The sequence below is a fragment of the Lytechinus pictus genome, chromosome 3 (genome assembly GCF_037042905.1).
Source record: "Lytechinus pictus isolate F3 Inbred chromosome 3, Lp3.0, whole genome shotgun sequence".
Lineage (NCBI taxonomy): Eukaryota > Metazoa > Echinodermata > Echinoidea > Temnopleuroida > Toxopneustidae > Lytechinus > Lytechinus pictus.
In genome coordinates this window covers 76,489,481-76,513,500 of record NC_087247.1, presented here as the reverse complement: position 1 = coordinate 76,513,500, position 24,020 = coordinate 76,489,481, and the positions used below count along the sequence as shown (strand labels likewise).

Here is a 24,020-nt window from a genome sequence, read left to right as displayed (position 1 = left end):
CTTCCAGGTTGTTTGCTGAATGCATCAGATAAAAACCTAAAAACCTTATTTTACATGCAAGTGACTTTTTTTAAGAACTAATCGATCGTCGATGTAACCGACGTATACCTGGAGTGCTCCTTTAATCCACGTACATATCTATCCTTTTTTTTCATTACACATCTTAACGTTTGAACAAATATTTTTGAAAATAATCAAAGTGAATGGATGAATAAATTCATAAATTGGATACATGAATATAATTGACAAATGAACTATTAAATTGATTATCAAATTAACTCAACTAAAAGGGCATCTCTATTATTCGCTTGTAAATTGATTTAGGATACTTTTACCCAGCTTTTAACCCTGCATTCCACTTTACAAACTAGATCGAGTGTGGGACACATGGGCAGAAATCCAAAAGGGGGGACAGGGGACGCCCCCCTACCCAAAATAGTAGGGGGAAACAATATCAAATGTCCCCCTAGAAATACATCATTCAAAATCGAAATAAAACATATTTTGGACGACATAACCTTTTGGAGTGATAACCTCAAGTTTTTTTTATTGCTTGTCAAATTTTCCAGCCCCTGGTCCCCCTACCTTTGGGGAGAGATTTCCGCCCTTGGTTTGGAGATGATCATTGCTAATGAATCCACGACCTCGTGGATCACCAAAAAAAAAACAGAATTTAATCATAAATTCACTATACCCAGCTTGCCCAATGGTTATATTATCAAAACGATTTATAGTATTCATTTGTCCCTTAGGCCTGTATCATGGTCCAATGTTGTATACACGACAAAAAGACATCGACTTGTTGATTTCAAAACTAATTTCCTGTTCAGTTCAAATCATCGTGACTTCTCTTCAACATTTTTACAGATTTTATTTTTCAAAATAGAAAAGGGCTTGGATGCAACACTGTCAGAAATATAAATCTGTATTGTTTGCGGTCTCAAGTAAGACATGGATCTTGGATATAATGCATGGCAGGGAGTATCACATGATTGTGCTTCGATCATGAAGCATTAAAGTAAAGAGAACATCAGTCAAAGTAATTGCTCAGCTCTTCAGTACAGTCAGTTTTGTTTTGACAGTGCACCTGAGCTGTCAAAATTATAATGATATTGGACAAGTATTCCATCATAAAGCTCAATACAATCTTTCGAAAGCTTGTACCTTTATAATGTTTATCATATTGTTTGATATTTGTAAATTATGTGTATTGATTCCCTTCTAACAAAAAAAAGTTGCAACAATGAATATCCTATGAATTATTTCAGATGTTAATCCATAATGTACATGCGGGAAACCCGCTTTGTTGTAGGGTTTTGGTTTCGTCAAAGATTTTCCCTGCAAATTTCAGTGAAATATTACCATTCTTAAACGTTTGTTGCGAGTAAATATTAATTACAAAACTAGTGTCTAGCTTCAATGTTGGTTCAGCACATCCCTGGTGGCTTGCAGGTACATGTTTAGCATAAGATGAATGTTTTTCGTCACGATCCCGCAATGGTTTGAAGAGTAAGGCAAGACATGCAGCATCGACTGTGAGGTACTGTGAAAACGTTGAAGGTGTTGGTGCAAAAGTAAGTGGCGAACGACGTGCTCAATCATGTCAATAGAGATTGAAGATAGGCAGTTAATATGTAAATGCCAGTAACTCACAAAAGGTTAACAGAGGGGATAGCTTTTCACTGAAATTTGGAAGGGAACACTCAAAGACCTTACAACAAGGTGGGTTTCGTGCATATGTACATTAAAACCCAAAACTTGGAAAAAGTGGGTTGTATGTACCTATCACCTTCGATGGACCATACCTTTCTGGCCCTTGACAGTTGTGACACGAGGAAGGTGTCAAATTAAAGTTGACTAGTTACTCAATTATGTAAAATAGCGATCACAAGAATAAATCATTTATTTTTTATATAGCTGACCTTTGAACTTCGGTTGCCTTTTTTTAGAAACGACCTGTATGTTCATATAATGAAGTGGGGATGAACATCATCATAATCATCAGCTTGCTCATTGCGTATTCATGAGGATATGAATAGAACTTTTTAACCGAAATAATGCAAGGTTGAAAATTTTATATTTTTATAATTCCTTCTCCGATTTGATGATATTTTCAGGGTTTCGTTGATCCGATTTTGCTTTATCTTTTCAAAACATATCAGTTTCAGCCTGGAGTACCCCTTTAATTGTTGATAATTATGATAGTTGATCTCAAACATGGCGACGAGTTTGTTCTAGACTACAACTCACCCCCCCCCCCTATATATATATATCTCTCTCTCTCTCAGCCATTCATTCGACCCACCCCCTCCTTTTACTCAGTTGCGTATTGAAGTTAAAGTTTTATATAGTATATACATTTACAGAAAAATCGAACATAATGATTCACGTTTGGTAAAGACATTACATATTTTTATGTTGCTTGATACTCTTACTATACTTCCCCCAATCTTTTGATAATATTTTGACGGTGTTGTTGTAATGTGTTATATCATTACTGGATAGGTATTCATATTTCCCAGGCCTGTGCGCTTTATTTAATAAGAGTAAACTAAGTGGACAAAGAAATATTATTTATTGATCAGCGAAAGAAATCACTCATCTCAAGTGTTCTGAAGACTTTTGGCAAACTTAACGTTGAAGGTCAGTTGACCAAAGGACTGGCAGCCTGCTCGCTGAACCGTTTAAGATGCCCAAAATGAATAAGCCTGAGCTAAAGTGTGCTTTTACATCAACTCCCAATTAATGCTGTTTAATATATTCGAGTCAGTATAGGCCCTATTTAACGAAAGGGATGTCAAAAAAAGATAATTAAGTCTGAGAAGCCACATTAGACAATATTGGTATTTCTAAGGAATAAGCTAACGGTCCTTGTAATCTTGATCACTACACTGTAAAAAAAAATTAGTAGAAATTACTTAATAAAATTGTGGCAAAAAATTGCCTTAATTTTTTCAAGTATTTATGACTTTGGCAGTTTTAAGTAAAATTTACTTATTTTCTTTGCTTCCATTTTACTCAAGAAAATTAAGTTACAATAACTTAATTCAATTAAGTAAAACAATCACTAAAATATTTGAAAATATCAAATGGGGGAGTGGATGGACTTTCGTGATTCGAAAGTCCGCTCCCCCATCGTCCCACTTTTGGTGGCATCATTTTCATTTTATACATGTTTTATCCAAATATTAGACTTTGTGAATTGTCACTTACCTGTACATGTATAGGTACTGACATTGATATTTATACGCGATCGTTTCATTCTTACAAATAAAACAGTGAGAATAATTTTCTGCTAAATGACTATTTAATGTTGCCTTTTCTTTGATTCAACAAAAGAATACAATAGTTAGCACACCCTTATCCAAAACAATTTCAAACACAAATAGAAATGACAGTTATTAAAAAAAAAACACATTTACTTGCTCTAATGAATATTCATGCATTATTTAAATATGGCGTTAATTGAAAATATAAGTACATTCAACATGATGTTATAAGTAATAATCATCTTTGCCTAATTGAGTTAGATTTACTCAATCAAAGCAAGCTATCAATACGTGAATTTTCTTAAATGTATATTGAACCCAAATAAATCAAGTAAATCAAGTAAATTAAAAGACAAGTTGAAACTACTTAAAAACAACGAAAAATAATTACAAATTGTAAATTCTACTTAAAAACATTAAGTGTTAACTACTGATTCAATGTTTGTTTTTTACAGTGTAGGTTACTGGGGGGCTTGGGGATGCATGATAGTATTTTCTGAATAATTCAGAAAATACTATCATGCAGACTGAATACTATGTCAAACTTCATCACAACATTACATTTTCCTATCAAAAAGATTACATATTTCGCTCCCTTGAAATTTGTTTTCAGTTTTGCCATCATGTTGTACCTTCTAAATAATTTGGTTTATTACGCCACTGCAGCGCCACTGTAAATGACAAGGGTAAAGTGTGTTTAGAAGAGGGACAATGCAACACACGAAGGACCTGTGTAAGAAACATTATACCCTTGTACTACAAGTGCATAAAGTTTCTTACAACGACTTCTGACTTTTTGCATTTGATTGATGAGTATCGACGGTTTGTTGGATACATAATTCATGGATCAATTGAAAGAAGAAATAGTTTCGCCTAAATATAAAGCGTTTGAATGAAGTTCAGAAGGAGCCATTATTTATGCCTATTATGGTTTGTTTACTTATTAGGCGTGTATGAAGGTTCCCACTTTAGATGAAAGATGAACTACTCGAAGCTAGTATTATTATAAATGAGACTATGTAGTCTAACGAACCAGTCACCCCTTATCAAATTTCACTTGAATAGAGACTTTTGATAATGATCCTAATGTTTATATTCTTTTTAGAAATATTACATTATTATAACACAAATGAAGAAGTGGGCCCATGGCATATTCGGCTTACGCTTTATTCATACAATGTATAGGTGTATGGGTCCGCGGGTGAAGCGACCCTCCCTTATTGGCGGTGCAAAAAGGGAAACAAAAGACGGTAGAGAGTAGAAAAGGAAGAAGAAATATAAAAGAAGGAAAAAAATGTATAAAAACAAGTGATGTATGTAATAAGAAGTTAATTATATAAAACCAAAACTTATTTGATCTTTGAGATATGTATGCCGTTTTATGAATTCCCATAAGCATTCCCTGAATGTCCTCTTTTAAGTCCGTATATCAAAATTGTTATCTCGCGCTTTGTATTCACACTGTTTATAGGTAGATACGCATCCTGTTCATGATTACAAAAAGTGAATAAAAAAAAAGAATAGCTCGCGCCGGGGCTCGCGCTTCGCTCTCGCATCATTTATTTATCGAGATTCATATTATACTTCATATTAAATAGTGCTTAAAGGGTTTCCTTTCGAGTCAGTTTATGAAATATTTCAGCTCGCGCTTCGCCCTCGCATATAATTGTTTATCGATATGCATATCTTGTCCGTTTAAAAACATGCTAACAATTTTCAGTCTTAAGATTTGAAGATATAGAAATATTAACTCGCGCTTCGAGCTTTCGTCATTTATTCAGGAAGATGCCCATCATTTTCATGATTATAAAAATTGAATAAAATGTCTTGTTATTAGGTCTAAGCATGGACCTATAGGGTCCATGGTCTAAGCATGGAGCTATGTGTTAATAGCTCCATGGTCTAAGCATGGAGCTATGTGTTAATAGCTCCATGGTCTAAGTATGGAGCTATGTGTTGATAGCTCCATGGTCTAAGAAAAAAAAAAGCTCCTGCTTTGCACTCGCAAAAACATTGTTAATGATATTTTATTTTATTTTATTTTATTTACCAATAAAAAAACTATACATATAACATTACAACATAATATAATACATGATAAAATAACATTGGATGGATCGCCCTACTCAGCTGAGCCATTACAGCATAACTGTTCTGTCGAGGGGTCAGCTATATTAAATAAACAACATGAAATTCATATTACAAAAATAAATTCTTTAATAAATTTGTGTAACATAAAAGCAACATCAGTTAAAGGGAGAAAGAAGAGCAATCCCACCCCACCCTACAGTAAAAACCGAGTACCTATCCCATGCACCTACCACCAACCCCAAAAGTGCCCCAAAGTTATATGTTTGAACTTTCGTTTAAAGGGAAATAGTTTTCAAGATTTGGTCATTAAGTATCCAAATAAATGTATTATAATAAGAAGATGATTTTATAGAAGGAGATAAAGAATTCAATTGCGAGGCCCCATGGTATGAAAACATTCGATGACACGATTCAGTACGTGGCTTTGGTAAAGATAAGTTTCCAATTAAGGGTAAGGAATAGTTGTAATGAATAGTATTAAAATAATCTTTTGAGTAAGGGGCACTGAGATCATGAATGATTTTGAAAACCATGGAGTTTATATGTTTTTGTCGACGACATTCCAAAGATTCCCAGTTCATTTGGTGAATATTACAGTTCGATATATGTTTGAATTGACTTATCCCGCAAGTATTATTCTTCCAGCTCTGTTTTGCAACTTTTGCAACTGTGTAACACATATTTTGTTACTAGAATCGTACACTACATCAGCATAGTAACAAATAGAAAGAATAATTTATTGGTAGATACATTTCAAGCTATCCTTATTAAAACTGTGTCGAAGACCGCCCAAAAACCCCACGAGTTCGCTCACTTTTACAGGTCAAGTATTCAATCTGTTTGTCCCATTTTGACTGCTGATCAATAACCACTCCAAGATATTTAGCACTTTCTTTAAGTTGAATCCACTCTCCCTGTATACATATTTGAAGTGGGGAACACTTATTTAACATAGTGTGGGATCCAATTAACAAACATTCTATTTTATCAAAGTTTAAACTCAACTTATTAGAAAACATCCATTTATAAATATGGTTTAACTGCGTGTTCAGTATACTTTCTATATTTCTTACATTTTTATGAGGAAAATAAAGTACAGTATCATCTGCGTAAAGATGGATAGTACATCGATCGACATTCTTTATGATGTCGTTTATATAGTACAGAGCAGTAGCCCTAAGATTGAGCCCTGAAGCACACCGTATTGTATATCTTTTAATACCTCGGTCACATTTGTTCTACGGCCGCCGTACGGCGATTCGAAAACAGCCGTTTTCATTCATTTTTATTCAAACCACCTATTATGTATACCTGGTACAAAAAATGTTAAAACGGCTGTTTTCGACTGGACGTACGGCCGCCGTAGAGCAAATGCGACCGAGGTATATGTCAGAGACAGTAGAATTTATACAAATACATATTTTATGGTTGTTCATAACCTCTAAACCATGTAAGACTAGAATCTGACACTCCAAGATTTGGGTTTTTCAAACAGAATATTATGGTTAACGGTATCAAAGGCCTTACGCATGTCTATGAAAACCACTCCAGTGTATAAACCAATGTCAAGAGCGTGAAGCCATTCATCAGTGACTCTTATATAAAGAGAAGTGATGGTTGAGTGCTTTCTTCTAAAGCCAGACTGATGTGAAGAAAGTAAATTGTTCACTTTCAGGTGATTAACAAGTTGAATTTGAACAAGTGTTTCAATGATTTTAGAAGCCGATGAAAGAATCGCAATTGGCCGATAATTAGAGGGATTTGTTTTTCCACCAGATTTATAAATCGGCACAACTTTGGTGTGTTTCCAACGTGAGGGCATTATCCCACTTGATAATGAATTATTTATAATATGAGTCAGAGACGGTATTATTACTGGAGCAGACATGTATTTTTTCTTTTGAATTCATTAAAGATACATTCTTTTCTTCTAGCATTTCGATTTTCAATTTGTACATCTTGTTTTTCAATTTATCTCTTTCTTTGATCAAATTACTTATCTCAGAACACATCCAAGGCGTTTATGACAGATAGGAAAGTAATTATCAATATCTAAAATCAATTCCTCTCAGATTTTGACTTTGTCATCTATTTCGTTGGCATCGTATACTCTGTGCCAAGGCTGAGATTTTAAGTGATTAATGTACAAAGTTAAAGTCTTTGGTTCTTCTGTAGCTTATTGTTCGTGGAATATATCTTTTTACATGTAAATTCCAGATCAAAAAGCAGAGGGAATGATCACTGATCCCAGTATGTATAATACCATATGATTTAACATTTCCCACTGAAATTGATAGCATATGATCTATTAAACTAAGTGAATCGCCGGATATTCTCGTACATGAAGTTGTATTAATTTATTTTAATGGGAAAAGATTATGAATTTGATAAGTCGTATTGTCGTGTTAGTTAACGGTGATCTTTTGATATCACAATTTTAGTCCCCAGTGATAATATTATTGAGATGAAAACTATCGAGAAATGTAAGCAATTCCTCATAGTATTAAAAAATACAAATTGTACAGTTTGGAGGACGATACCAAGACATAAAAATAAATGGTTTGTCATGGTTACTATCTACCAAGATTGGAAGTGCTTCGGTGTTATTCAAACAATGGTGTTCCAGTATTCTGAAGCTTAAATCATTCCTGATGTATAATAAAACACCACCTCCATTACGATTTCTGTCTTTACGAACTATACGATAACCGTTAATATGTATTTCATTAACATGCACTGATGCATCTATAACCATGTTTCATTGATGGAAAATTATGTACTTCATTTTTAGTTAGTAACAAATAGTTACTTAGTAGACTCCTAACATTTCTTGTTCTTAGTTAAAACGTGGTTAATAAACTGTCTAATTTTGTCAGGTCGGGATATCAATAATTCCAGCTCGCGATTTGCGCTCGCATCAATTGTTTAATTAGATACCATCCTGTTTATGGTTACAAAAAGTGATTAGAATGTGACGTTTTCAGGCCAAAATATCATAAGTTTAATTCGTGAAATATGTGAAATATGAGTCCCTGTAAACATTCTTAATAGGTCCTTTTTTACGCAAGATAAATTCCCCTCACGAACGTGCTGTGCCCCTTTCACCTGATAAGAACCCGTTTTATGTGTGAGCAAGTGGCATGCCCCCTTGTTTTATTGTTTCCTTTCCTAAAACAGAGCCCCTTTTACCCCCCCCCAAGTGCCCCTCACGAACGTTTTCTGTGTCCCTTTCACCTGATGACCCGTTTTTGTGAGCAAGTGCCCCTTGTCTTCTTGTAAGTGCCCTTTCTTGAATCAGTGCCCTTTTTACCCATGAAAAGTGCCCCTCATGAACTTTTTCTGTGTCCCTTTCACCTGATAAGAACCCGTTTTATGTGTGAGCAAGTGGCATGCCCCCTTGTTTTCTTGTATCCTTTCCTAAAACAGAGCCCCTTTTGACCCCCCCCCGTGCCCCTCACGAACGTTTTCTGTGTCCCTTTCACCTGAGGACCCGTTTTTGTGAGCAAGTGCCCCTTGTTTTTTTGTAAGTGCCCTTTTTACCCATGAAAAGTGCCCCTCATGAACTTTTTCTGTGTCCCTTTCACCTGATAAGAACCCGTTTTATGTGTGAGCAAGTGGCATGCCCCCTTGTTTTCTTGTATCATTTCCTAAAACAGAGCCCCTTTTACCCCCCCCCCCCAAGTGCCCCTCAGGAACGTTTTCTGTGTCCCTTTCACCTGAGGACCCGTTTTTGTGAGCAAGTGCCCCTTGTCTTCTTGTAAGTGCCCTTTCTTGAATCAGTGCCCTTTTTACCCATGAAAAGTGCCCCTCATAAACATTTTCTGTGTCCCTTTCATCTGAGAAGGACCCGTTTTATGTGTGAGCAAGTGCCCCCTGGCCTTCTTGCAAGTGCCCTTTCTCGAATCAGTGCCCTTTTTATCCAAGAAAGGTGTCTCTCACGAACGAATCCTGCATGTGTCCCTTTCACATGAGACGCTTTTTATGTTTTACCGAGTGCCCCTTTGCCTTCTCATAGGTTCCTGTTTTTCATATGAAATAAGTCGTCCTTAAAAATCATTCTTTTCGTGCCCGATGAGCGCCCGGTTTCTTTATTTAGCGATCTGCTTCCTTCTACACGTGCATCTTTTCATGAATCGCATTATCCCTTTCAAAATATGATTTGCCCCTTTCGCTATACTTCTTTTTCTTTTGGTAATGAAATTCATCCCTTTTAACCTCAAATTAAATTCAATTAAATTGTTCAAAATGTTAAGTCTGTTAATGTTCTGATTGCATCCCTCTTTCTTTGGAACAATTAGTGTATAATGATTCTGTAAAAAAAAACGCATTTTGAATCAATGAATTTCACATATAATAATCTCGAGGAATACGAGGCTGTTGTTATTCGAAAGAAAAAAAAACACTGCGCACAAGAAATTGTGTGTACAATGCCCTGGACCTAACAGCCGTTGCCCCAAAAAATGTCCATAAAGGAACAACGTTTGCAAAGTGGCAAATTGCCATCAACAAACAGCATCATTGGTAAGAAACACAAAAACACTATTCTCATTTTATGTTACTACTTATGAAGGAAAAAAAATGTTAGAATAATCCTACGTGCCTTAAGTTTCATGAGTCATGTGAGTGGTGTAGTTATTTTTTGTTTGTTTTAAGATAGTGCCCTTTTCGAAAGAAAATGTGCCCTTTTCCCCTGTGCCCCCCCCCCCACTTTCAGCTTCGCTCCGCCGCCCCTGCTTTCATTCTTGAGTAATATGCATCTTGTTCATAATTACAAAAATCGCTCAGGACATGGCTTAACTATACGGGGATGGGCACGAGGGAGAGAAAGAAGGGGAAAGAAAAGAATCATATGGGGAAAAGGACTTTTAATCTGATATAAAATAATTTGCTTAGGGCCTGTGTATTTACTCTTCCCATTGCACTCATTTGCTGTTTAATGAAATACATAATCCCCGGAGGAGGCTCTCAGTATATTAAGCGTAGTGGGTATGTGCCGCAGAGGGGACCCCATTTTTACACTTAAATTTCCGTTTCAATTAGGCATAGCATTTTTGTCTTCTTAAGAAAAAGAACAAAGAAAGCCGCTCCAAAGCATAGCATTTTCTTCTTATCGAGAAAAAACAAGAAAGAATTCCGCTCCAAAGCTTCGCATATTTTTCGTTACGCTGTTCCGGCCGCATTGATCTGCTACAATGAGCTGCAATTTTGGTGAAAAGCGGCCGCAGAGCGCTGTCCGACCATCGCCTCTGCGCGAGCGCACCCGGCGGCCGTGCTGCCGGGCTGCCTAGCTGCATGCAAGCATGCCCGTTCCATAGGGATGCATACGTACTCACACGCTGGCGACCCGTTCCAAGGACCCCCGTTTTCACAAACATTTTGTAGTTCCGAAGCCCGTTCCGAGGACCCTCGTTTTTAGAAAAGCCGGCCCGCTCCAAGGCCCCCGTTTTTTGTCTCGCCCGCGGCACATACCTACCACTTTTTTGGTCGAGTACCCCCCCCCCTCCCCGGGACATAATCCCCGTTCAAGAGGGTTAAATGGCGCTTAAAATATTCTGTTTTCAAATGAATTTAAAAAACAGAATTTCTCATTGCGCTTCGAGCTTTCATTTTGTGTGTGTTTGTGTGATATATACGTATCTTTTTATGATTAATAAAAGTGCTTAAAATGCCCCCTTTTAGGTCTTAATTACAAAAATAACAACAACGTTAGCTCGTTAGTTAGTCCGAAAACGAAATGAGGTTAATAATTCCGAAGGTTCGTCGGTCCGAAAACGAAATGAGGTTCGTAATTCCGAAGGTTCGTTAATCCGAAAACGAAATGAGGTTCGTAATTCCGAAGGTTCGTTAGTCCGAAAACGAAATAAGGTTCGTTAATCCGAAAATTAAATAAGGTTCGTATTTCCGAAAATGAAATTAATTCATTTTGGTAACAAAAACGGTGTTGTCATTACAAGATAACACGATATTATGCAATAATAGTAATAACGATCGATAATACATGCATATGCTCTATTATACATGTGTGTGTTGTGGCCAAAGCATGTATTGCATTAAGAATAGGCGCCCGGGTCAAGAATAGGCTTAATTTCGATTTTATCTGAGCAATTGGTCGCGTGCGAGTAACCTCCAGATAATAGTATTTGTATTGGAGGGGATGTCATTTTTAATAACAGCTTCTGCTCGTAATAAAAATAAAAATGATACTAATGATGATCATAATAATCCAAACGATGATCATAATAAAAATGGTAATAAAGAATATAAATGTTTATAAAATTTTAGTGATCGTTACGCCGAGTGTTGACAATGTTAATGACGATAAAAATGATAACAGCTTAAAATTTAATGTTCTTTTTATCATAATCCATGTGAAATTTAAAAATGGAATGCATTCAAATTCGTATCCACCGAACAGTAGGCCTATGTGTGTGTATGTTGCGTGAGGGATGCTCATATATGGGTGTTGTGTGTCCGTGCATATCAGGGCCGAAGCCATGACTTTCTATGAGGGGGTTCCGAATATAAAGAAAAAAGAGTGAACCCTTTGTAGTTCATGATCAGTTCGGTTACCTCCCGGGGCTGATCCAGCTTTCCCCAATGCGGGGGAGGGGGGGGGGGTTTTCCTTACGTTTTCCCCGATCGGCCGCTTAAATAAATAATGCGAGGGCAAGATCAATTTTTTAAATATTGTATGCATTCACACCTGAACAATAATTTTAGCTCTCAATAGTAATTTTTGTATATGCGTATCTAAGTAAACAGTTACTGCGAGCAGAAGTCAGAAGCTAAAATTTGTAATATACTGACCTAAAAACAGGAAAAGAGTACCTGTTTCAGATTGTTAGTGACTCATGAGGAGGATAAAGAGGCGTATCTCATAAAACAGATAAAGCAAGCGCGAGCTGATATTTCTTTATATTCTGATCTAAAAGCTTGATAACTTAAGCATTTTTGGTACCTATGAACAAGATGAGTATCTAAAAGAACAATTGATGCGAGCACGAAGCGCGAACTTATTTTTTTTTTTTGTATTTCGATCTGAAAATAATTGACAGTTCATGGACGTTTTTAATAAAGAACAAGATATTTATCCAATAAACGGTTGTTGCAAATCCGAAGCGCGAGATTTTTCGAGGTTTAGAACTAAAAATGGGTCATTCTATTCACTTTTTAATCATGAAAAATATGAATTTCTTGCTAAGAAATGATGCGAGCGCGAAGCGCGCTCTGATTTTTTTTTTTATATTTCAATGTGAAAACCGGGCTTTTAATAGAGAACGAGTCGTGTATCTCAAGGAACAAATCAATGCAAGTGTGAAGATCCAATTGATCATTAAGGACTGTTTAACATTATGAAGAGGGCATTTTTTGTTACTAAAAATGGAGGCAGGTCGGCGGCGTGGGCGGCGGAGCAGAGGATTATCTTTTGTGTTTGGGGGGTGGGCGCAACAATAGATATCCCCCCATGAACAAAGAAAAATCATCCGCTCCGCCGCCCGTGGTCGGCAGAGAGTATTTTCGTTTAGGGGGGGGGGGGGGCAAAGTAAAAAAGGGCACTTATAATGTCAAAATGGGCATTTAAGTGGAAACGGATATTTTCACCTGAGATTATCATCTGCGTGAAGTAGTTGTGTGTTTTGTAGTAATTAAGTTGAGCAAAGCCATTTTGAAGTGATTTCTGATTGATAACATATATATTTAGGAAAAAAAATTAATCTGAAGTTGTAATACTCGCTTTTGGTCAATTATGGCACTAATTTCTGTTAAAAGAACATCCTTATGAGATGTTGAAAGCGCGAATCGCGAGCTCAAACTATTAGACATTTCATGTAACAAGACATGAACTTAAACATTCTGAGCACTTTTTGTAATCGTGAGAAAGATGTGTATCTTACTAAAAAATTAACGCGAGCGCGAAGCGCGAGCTGTAATTTGTTTATATACTGACCAGAAAATAACCTTTAAAGGACTGCATTTAGTGACTCATGAATAGAATACATATCTCACGAATCAAATAATGCGAGCGCGAAGTGCAAGCTTAAAATTTGTGATATTCCAACCTGAAAACTTAACATTTTATGCATTTTTTTGTAACCAGGAATAGAATGAGTTCCTTACTAAACAATACTTGATGCGAGCGCGAAACGTGAGCCAATTTTTTCAGATTTTCCAACATGAAAACTGGACATTCTAAGCATTCTTGGAAAAAAAATTGATACAAATGCTAATAAGCACGAGCCTAAAATTTTGTGATTTTCTGACCTAAAATGTATTATGTTTCAAAAAGGGTATTCCATTTTGAAAAAAAGGTAAATTTTATTCTGAAAAAAGGGTATTTTCCATTTTAAAAAGGGCACTTTTTCCTATGGGAATTTTTGGGGGCAAGTACCCCCCCCCCCCCTGTCCCCGGTTTCGCCACCCCTGAGTGAAGCGAGCAGAATTTTGGTGCATGGGCGATTTAGCTCTAGCAACTTAAACTCCTTTTGTAATCATGAATAGGGTGAGTATCTAACTAAATTAATGCGAATGCAAAGAGTTTTAAATATTTGATATATATATAGGCAGAGTGGCGCCGACTGACACGAAAAATTGATATTTCAAAGATTGTTAGTTGGAGTTCAGGAATGGGATATAAATCTCTATAATCAAATGATGGGAGCTCGTAGCGCGAGCTGAACATTTTTTCTATATTCAGCACTTTTTGTAATTATGAACAGGATGCGTAATCGCGTATCTCGCTGAAAGTACAAAAGTCGAATCCTGAGCATAATAAACTGTTTAATTTGACTAGAAAATGGGATATACCTTTTTTTAAATCTTTTCTATACCTTTCCTCCTCTCCTTCACTTTTTCCTCCAGGGAACCCCCCCCCCCCCCCCCCCCCCCCCCACTTGCCTCTGCCTCTGCTTTCCCGGTTTTCATTTTTCGGATTAACGAACCTTATTTGTTTTCGGATTAACGAACCTTCGGAACAACGAACCTTATTTCGCTTTCGGATTAACGAACCCTTTTTCGTTTTCTGATTAACGAACCTCGAGGTATAGGCAATTTACGTGTTTCGGAATTACAAACCTTCGGAATAAAGAACCTTCAGAATTACGAAGTGTAACCATTTAATCTATAATGCTCTTTTATCCTGCTTTCAAATAATGGAAATGCATTATTGATAACTAGGTGTGCACTGCACTACCGTTGCATTCGCATGTATGCGACCTTTCCTCGGTGTTAAATAGGAGTTAAGAACTAAAGCACCTTTTACACATTGAAGTAGGGCCTACCACCAGTTTCCGGCCGCCTGCAACAGTTTTTTCTTGTTGTTGCACGATCGATCTCTTGTGTCTTGCGAGCACTCGCAGTCGTTGTAGACGGTCGCACGAACTCGAGGTGGTCGTGACTGGTCGCATCTGAACATATTCAAAATCCAAACGCGATCAAATACGATCGATTTACTCGCATCAGGTCGTACCATCGGTCGGGCGATCATCGTGTGAGTGTTGTTCAACGTTGAACGAATTGGTGCGAGAGGTGGCACAACTGAGTAGTCGCATTTACTCGACTGGAGGTCGCACAACACTTGCACATGTGCTAGCGACATACGTGTACAGAGACCAGTCTTGCGACTGGGTGCGATAATATATAGGCCATAAGACTGTTGCAAGACCGATCGCAACACGGCTTACAACATTTCACTACCGTTGCATTCGCATGTATGCGACCGTTCCACTCGCAATCCCTCGGGCAACACTCGCATGTGATCGCACGAGCACAATAAGAGCATATGCGACTTACTCGTGCAACGGGGTTTACTGGTTCTTTTTGTTGTACGACAGCTGTTGCATTTGTGAAAGCCTCTGTGCGTTTTATGACATGACTAGCGATTGATGCCTGTTGCAGCCTGTCGCACGACCATAAGGTCGCAAATGGTCGTACGTCAATTGTGAAAGGGGCTTTATAGTGAGATAGGTGGCATGATTACAAAATAGCTAGTACTATGTTCAGCTTAGAATATTAAAAATGTTCATCACGCGCTTCGCGCTCGCATCACTAATCAGTGAAAAACGTATGTTTTTTATGAATTCCTACAAGTATTCCTTAAAATGTCTCTGTTAAAAGGGTACTCCGGGATGAAAATATATATATATTAATAAATAGAATAAAATTCACAGAGCAAAATACTTAAAATTTCATCAAGATCGGACAACAATAACGAAGTTTTATGCAAATCATCAAGAATATTCATAATTAGGTGGGCTGATGATACATATTACATCCCCACTTTCATTTTTCTTATGTCATTACATGAATTCATAATAAGTTCATTTTTTCATGTGTGTATAATGTGTCTCCGTTATAACGAAACAAGTTGCAGCAATGAATATCTAATGCACTTCATCATTCCAAATCATTTGTCAATCCTATTTTTTCAGTTCTTGGTAGAAAAAAAATGAATAAACCTCTAATTCACTCCCTTGTGATATACAAAAATGGGTTACACTTCGTAATTCCGAAACACGTAAATTGCCTATACCCCGATGTTCGTTAATCCGAAAAAGAAAAAGAGTTCGTTAATCCGAACATTTTGTGGCGTTATTCCAAAGGTTCGTTATTCCTAAGGTTTGTTAATCCAAAAACTAAATTGGGTTTGCTAATCCGAAAACGAAATAAGGTTCGTCATTTCGAATGTTCGTTAGTCCGAAAACGAAATAAGGTTATTCCGAGGGTTTGGTACTCCGAAAACAAAATAGGGTTCGTCATTCCCAAGGTTCGTTTGTCCGAAAATGAAATAAGATTCGTTATTCCGAAGGTTCGTTAATCCGAAAAATGAAACAATCTTTGGCGAAGCCGGGGATACCGGAAGGGAGTCGAAACACCGTTTCATTTTCAATTGTTATGAGGATGGGAATGCTGGGGCGCAGCTGAACGTATTTTCCTTGGGGGGGGGGGCAAAGCCAAAAAAGGGACACTTTTGCGTGGTTTGGAAAAAAATTAACTCTGAAGTTCTAAAACTCACTTTTTGGTCAAATATGGGGCTAATATATTAGGTTAAAAGGGCATCCCGCGCGAGATAATGCGAGCGCGAATCGCAAGCTCAAACTTTTGGACATTTGATAAGAAATTAAAATTAAACATTCCGAGCAGTTCTCGTTATCATAAGAAAGATGTTATCTAATAAAAGAATTGACGCGAGCATGAATTGCGAGCTGAAAATTTATATTCCAACCAGAAAACTGGACATTCTTAGCATTTCTATAACCAGAAAAAGGATGAATTACTTACTACAATTAAGCGCGAGCAAAAAAAAAAAAGATTTTCTAACCTGAAATGTATTATATTGTACTTCAAAAAGAGTATTTTAAAAAGGGCACATTTCATTTTTTAAGAAGGCATTTTCCCTTTTGGAAAAAGGGCATCTTTTACCTACAGGGATTTTGTTTATATTTTTTATCATAACCAACATAAGCTGTTAAAAAAAATCCGTTATCTTAAGGTCACATGTGCCCAACACACAGTCCCCAATTCTTAATCCATTCGCTCGATCAGGTAGCAATTACTCAGAGAAGATCAAAATTAAGATGTTTGATCTAAGCGCCAATTCATAAAACAATACACGCTTTGACCAAAACATCCATATCCTCCCTTGAAACTATTACTGCATAATATCCTGTTATTTTTTTTTATTGCAACACCATTTTTGTTACAAAAATGAATTAATTTCATTTTCGGAAAAACAAACCTTATTTCATTTCCGGACTATATAACGAACTTTCGGATTACCGAACTTCGTTTTCGGACTAGCGAACCTTTGGATGAACGAACCTTATTTCGTTTTCGGATTAACAAACCTTCGGATTAGCGAACCTTCGGGATGACGAACTTTAATTACGAACCGTCGGAATTACGAACCTTCGGAATAATCGAACCTTCGAAATAACGTACCTTCGGAATTACGAATGTCACCCTTTTTTTCATTGCCGAGCAGGCTCAACTTTGCGAGCATTTTGATAAGGATGAAGTATGACAGGTTCAAACTTGCATCCCAACCACCCGCTGCGGGTTCGTGTCTGCGAAGTGGAAGATTACCTTACCTGATTTGAAATAAATTATCATCACAAAAGATCCGCGGTCATTGTGCAACAGCTCCAGATCAGGTTAACTATTAGTTGGAGTTGACCCAAGTGGGTTTTTAACCATCCAAATAAATTCGTTTATATTTAGTCAACAGTGAATAAGTATGATCCCAACAAATTTGGTATTACAACAAACAGAAAAAGGTACTCTATCTAAGCACACAAATTGATAACAAATTTATCCGTCGTGTTGTTTATGATAAAAAAGGTGTCGCTGATATGATAATTTCAACCATAAGAAAAAAAACAAGTGGGACGCCTCTGGTAGTCTCGCCTGCATTTCGATATAGCAGCAGTACTGCCTTTAATATTCATTCATTAAATGTTTTCATTCACAGAAGAAAACACTAATATGATAATAAAATATCATGTCCATTGACCCAAAGTGACCTTTGACCATGATTCTGTGACCTACACTGTAAGACATGTGCAACCAATCATTCATACTTCATTGCTATTATGTCGATGTTTCATGAGAAAGGTCCTTAAACTTTCTAAGTGATGATGCAAATTCAACACTCCCAAAACGGCCAGAGTTCATTGGCCTATAAATGACATTTGATCTTGGTCATGTTCCTGAAACGCACACAATGTATTCAGGGATAGACTGTTGCTGTTATGATCAAGTTTCATGAACTAGATCCATAAACTTTTAATGTTATGATGACAATTCCATAAATTGCCCCCAACATTACCAAGGTTTGTTGACCGTAAAAACCTCTGACCTTGGTCATGTGACCAGTGGCGTAACAGGCGGGGGGGGGGGGGGCAGGGGGAGCAAGTTGCCCCCCTGGCGGATTTCACCGGGAAAATAAAAGAAAAACGGGAAAAAGAAAAAAGGAGGGAGAAAGAAAGGGAAAGGGGAAGGAAAGGGGAAAAGGAAAGGAGGAAAAGGAAAGGGAAAAGAAAACGAAGAAAAAACAAATTTTTTTTAATGGAAAAGGAAGGAAAGCGGGAAAATGTACGAAAGAAGAACATTTGAGAAAGAACAAATCATTCCGAAATAGGCCTATGTAATGCAATATCACGGTGGGAAATGAATTAAAAGATGACAAAATGGCAACCAATAGCGGGAAACGAAGGTAGAGAGGGTTAGTCAAAAGCTAAATTGGAAAAGAAAAGGGACAAGGAAAAAAAATAATTACACGACCGGGCTGCCGATGATTGAAATTAAAGAGCGGGAAAAAAGATGGACTGCATACAACATTGTGCTATAAGCTTGCTAAATTTTATGCAAATAAGCTACTGGTGATTTGCCCCAGACCCCCCGGGGGGGGGGGGGCACTCAGTATATAATGCATAGTGGGTATGTGCCGCGGAGGGGACCCCCATTTTTACACTCAAATTTCCGTTCCAAGGCATAGCATTTTTGTCTTATTGAGAAAAAGAACAAAGAAATCCGCTCCAAAGCTTCGCATATTTTTCGTTACGCCGTTCCGGTCGCATTGATCTGCTACAATGAGCTGCAATTTTGGTGAAAAGCGGCCGCAGAGCGCTGTCCGACCATCGCCTCTGCGCGAGCGCACCCGGCGGAGGCCGCGCTAGCTGCATCATGCACGCATGCCCGTTCCATAAGGATGCATACGCACTCACACGCTAGCGATCCGTTCCAAGGACCCCCGTTTTCACAAACATTTGTAGTTCCGAAGCCCGTTCCGAGGACCCTCCTTTTTACAATAAGCCCGCTCTCCAAGGCCCCCGTTTTTTGTCTCGCCTGTGGCACACCCCTACCACTTTTTTGGTCGAGTGCCCCCCCCCCCCCGGGCCCAGACCCCACGCAGTGGGGGCTCTTCATTTATAACCTTCAAATGGCTCTATAACGCCCCCCGTTCAATCACAATCAATCACTGGCATACAGGCGCGGGGGGTCTTGGTTCCACACCCAAGAGAAAATAAAAGAAATTGTAGGAGACAACGTATAATGAAATGAATGGAAACAATGAAATGCGTTATTTGCTGAATAAAATGGAAAAAGCTATCACATAATTAGAATTTAATTTCAATTGGTAATTTTTTTTCCAGCTCGCTTTGCATGCTGGCGACTTTTTTTTACAAATTTTCCCACATTGCTATGTTTTGCCCCTTAAAAATATTTGGTTCACTATGCAACCGGGTTGAATAAATGTGTTGTGTAAAAGCTATATTCTGTATATGACCGCGATTTGATTAAAATAGCGGCAATCTGCGAGGTTTAAATGGCTTTGATATCAAGAAGTTCCGGGAGCTCCGCCCGGACCCCAACCGCACAGCACTGCGTATGGAAGGGTTGGGGCATGGCCCCCAAAAGTTCTACAAACAAGAATAATAAAAAAAAGAGGAAAGAAAAGCAAAGGAAAAGAGTAGGATATGATTTTATTTACTGAATATAATGTCAAAAAATAGCTCAAAGTTAGATTCTCATGAAAAGGTTATTTTTTCTCGCTCGCTTCGCTCTCTCGGGACTTATATAAAGCAGCTTTTTAGCACATGTGCTATACTGTTCCCCTTTTTTTCTTCTTTTTTTACTCTTCACGCTACTTCCACAAAGAATCCTGTTCACAGTGGCGTACAGACCACAAAAAAGGAATCTAAAGAGAGAAGAGTGAAATATATTATTTTCTGGATATCATGTCAAAATCTATCACAAAATTTGATTTTTGTATCAAAAAGATCCAAATTTTTGCTCGCTCGCTTCGCTCGCTCGCAACTGTTTTTAAAGATAAATTCTGCCCGATACGCAATATCTGGCCTTCTCAAAATAGTCGCCTCATTACACCATTACGCCTGTTTATACCATGATATGACCGGGAAATTTTTGGCTCTTGCCCCCCCCCCCCCCCCCTGGCCACCGACCCCTGTTACGCCGCTGCATGTGACCTGCAACTCGCACAGGATGTTCAAAGATACTTGATTGCTCTTATGCCCAAGTTTCATGAACTAGATTTATACAATTTTAATGTTATGATGAAAATTCCACAAATACCCCCAACATTACCAAAGTGTTTTTTACCATAAATGACATTTGATCTTAGTCATGTGAAAACTCGCACAGGATATTTAAGGATACTGGATTGCTCTTATGTCCGAGTTTCATGAACTATAGATTCATAAAATGTCAAAGTTATGACAATTCCTCTTATACCCCCAACTTGGCCAAAGTTCGTTGACCCTCAGTGACCTTTGACCTTTGTCATGTGACCTGAAACGCAGGCATGATCTTTAGTGATACACTATTACCCTTATGTTTAAGTTTTTAGGTCTATATACATTCGAAGTTATGACGTTTCAAAAAATTATCCTTGGTTAAGATTTCAATGCTGACGACGCTGCCGTCGCCGCCGCCGTTGCCGACGCCTATATAGTCTCGCTCTGCTATGCAGGCGAGACAAAGACATTTTGATACCGATATGATATCGGTATCAAAATGTTGTTTTGGGTTTTTATGTTGGGAATTGTCAGCGACACTCAATATTTTGATATTGATTCCTCCAACATGGTCTAAGTTCATTGAACCTAATGACCTTTGACCTTGCACATGTGACCTGAAACTCCGACATGATGTTTAGTAATACTTGATTACTCTTAATATGTCCAAGTTTCATGAACTAGGTCTATATACTTTTTAAGTTATGATGACATTTCAAAAACTTATCCTTGGTTAAGATTTCAATGTTGACGACACCGCCGTCGGCGCCGCTCGGCTCTGCAGGCGAGACAAAGGCATTTTGATACCGATATGATTTCGGTATCAAAATGTTGTTTTGGGTTTTTATGTTGGGAATTGTCAGCGACACTATTTCTTTTTATGTGCATTTGATTAAGATTCCAGAAATAGTCAATAAACAAAAAGAAAAAAAAACACTTAAAGTTTCTTTATTTATAGATTTACATCAAGATTCTAATTTCATGCATAACTTAGCATAATTCATAAAAAATAATAATTTAAAATGAGTTTGGAATAATTCAAATTTATATACAAGTTTTAGATTACGTCATAGATGACGAGCGATTTTCATCGCGATCGCGCTATCTTTGGAGCCATTTAGCCCCCCCCCCCCCCTCCAGTCGCTCCAGCCTTTAAAATACCCCACGTATTGATAAGATTAAGAATTCGCTTGACCCAAGTCCTTAAGGCAATTAAACATGTGCTTTCTAATTCAAAACAAATCATTGGAATGAAGTGATTAGCTATTCAAGAAACCGTACTATTTTTCTAAAATTAAATTTCTTCACTGTTTCCCCAAAAGTCGTATTGTGTATTATTCTGTCCTGTTATGATCGCTTACAAAATAATCTATCGTTTACGTCATAATCCCAACACCATGCAAGTACGTCAGCATAGTGCTAAATATTCTTATCATGTGATCATAACACAAATATTTCATTCAACTCGTTTGTAAGTTTGATGTTCCAATTAAGAACTTAACATTGGGGCCTTCGTTCTCGGAGTCGGGCTAATTACGACGGATATAGTCAACAACGTCAAATAAAACTGTTTGTAAATCTTCTAAATCTATCCCAGTAACTATCTTAGTCATGTTTGTCGCTACCTTGTAATCTCATTTACTAATCAAATAGTAGAATCCTGGCTTAGACACGGTCAACAAATAAAATACAGATTTCCAAAAATAAAATTCAGATTTACGAAAATCAGAATAAATGCGGAATATACTCAATGATTGGTTGAATCCGACTCACTTTACCAAAAATAAGCAGAAATTTACCATTTTGAAACACCAGATTGAAAATAAAAACACTCTTAAAACAATCTTTTCTATATTTTCTATACTCTTTTTTTTTTCGAAAACCTAGGTCCGCCTCTTTCCAATAATTTTCAATCTCCTGAACTGGAGTACATCAAGTTTCGGATTAAACAACATCACCTTACCATGCTGACACTCTATGAGAATGTATTGCACCACTTTTTTAGTTATATTAGGATTAGTCTTGACAAAGAATTAACACAACTCCATTTCTCTAATAACTTTCTTGGTATATAGGCAGACCATTAGAAAATTATATTGAAAATATCTGCTCTAAATTAAGCTATCCGGAGTTCCCTGGCTAGACTTTTTGGATAATATTATACGTCTAAAAGCTCAAACTAAATCCGCCTATCGATATCAGTGCTGTATTGGTATTAATACAAGATAACAATGGACTTTAAGGCAGACTATAATTGTTCAGGGTTGGTATTCGAGAACAGGTATTTCATATTTACCTTTATGATCGTTTTTATACAGGTTTGCCAAATTCATTAAAGGTTATTAATTGGATACTTATAATGAAACTTACAATCAAGTTATCAATGATGGATTGGTCTTCTGCAACATCCTTGTTGATAGCGATGAGGATATTCTCGTAACCTCCTTCATGAATAGTAATCGTGTTTCTTAAATCAGAAGCCGATACTACAAAACAAGTAAAGAGATAGCAGATAACCAAGCTTAACAGGATCCTTCCCGCCATCGTACACCTTGTTGCTCCGAAACTTCTGGCAACAAAATGATGTTAATTGCCGACTACTGCTTCGCGGATCGAAGAACGGTCCTTCAATATTTACAGAAGTATCTTGCATGAAAAGTTGGACATCCAATGAAATGTAGAGGCTATCGCCTGCGTCTCATTGTGGTTAGACTAACGTACTTCTTAGTTAGGATATATGCGGCATTATCTTGAATAATTTGATTGGTGTCGTGTGCATAACGTGAGCCAACACTTAACGTGGGCCGACAATAATTGTGATAACTAAAGAATTCATTGGTATGTTTGGTCAGTTCCTGCCCCCACAAACTACCATTCTCTTGCATGTGTAGCCAGGGTGACAATTTGGTCAAACCACTGAAATGATCCTAATTATTGGTTTACCTGGTCATTTATGTACATGCATATTTACTCCCTATTCTATATCTCACCAATTCGTATCCTTTTCTTTTCTTTTTGATTGGGGCTTACTTAACAACAATATTGGTTTGAAAATTACTGTCGGCCTACTCGATTTCTCCATGGACCTATGAAGAGATGGACTATCAACGCGAGCATTTCTTTGGTCCAATGATAGTCACCGTCGCTTGGTTATGCACATCTTAATGAGAACATACAGGTGTTGTAACAATAGCAATTACCATGACTACCAAGGCGTATCTGATTACCAAAAGACGGAACAGTTACCCGGTCTTGATTTTTGTTGGCTGATACCCTGTTTTAGCATGAGCCTTTCAGTCAACATGCTTCATATTTGGAGCGGCAAACTTGAGAAGCAGACGATCTTTATGATATAAAATATGATATCATAGATCCGCTAACTACCGCTCACACATAAGGACCTCAATAACATTGAGAGATACACGATCTATATATGTTATGTACCACGTATATCTGGAATATTATGGAGAAACTTGGGAAAATTAAATTTCAAATGGTGAACAATCAATCACAATATTGCCTCTATATTAAAATATGCAGACATTTCTCCCAAATAAAACATATGGAACTAGGATTACCAAAGGTAAAAAAGAACTGCACATCGATTTTCCATGATTTAAGTGATTTG

The 24,020-nt window shown here is 37.4% G+C and overlaps 1 protein-coding gene across 1 annotated transcript in view; it reads right to left on the bottom strand.

Annotated features, from left to right (window-relative positions):
• The window catches only part of LOC129258044 (calcium-activated chloride channel regulator 1-like), a 48,003-nt gene extending 24,307 nt beyond the window's left edge, over positions 1-23,696 (bottom strand). The window contains exons 1-2 of the mRNA XM_064096085.1: positions 23,639-23,696; positions 22,763-22,878 (exon numbers count right to left, since the gene is read on the bottom strand). Of these exons, the coding sequence (XP_063952155.1) occupies positions 22,763-22,878; positions 23,639-23,696 (174 nt within the window). The remainder of the gene's footprint in view (positions 1-22,762; positions 22,879-23,638) is intronic.
• Positions 23,697-24,020: the final 324 nt, after the last annotated feature.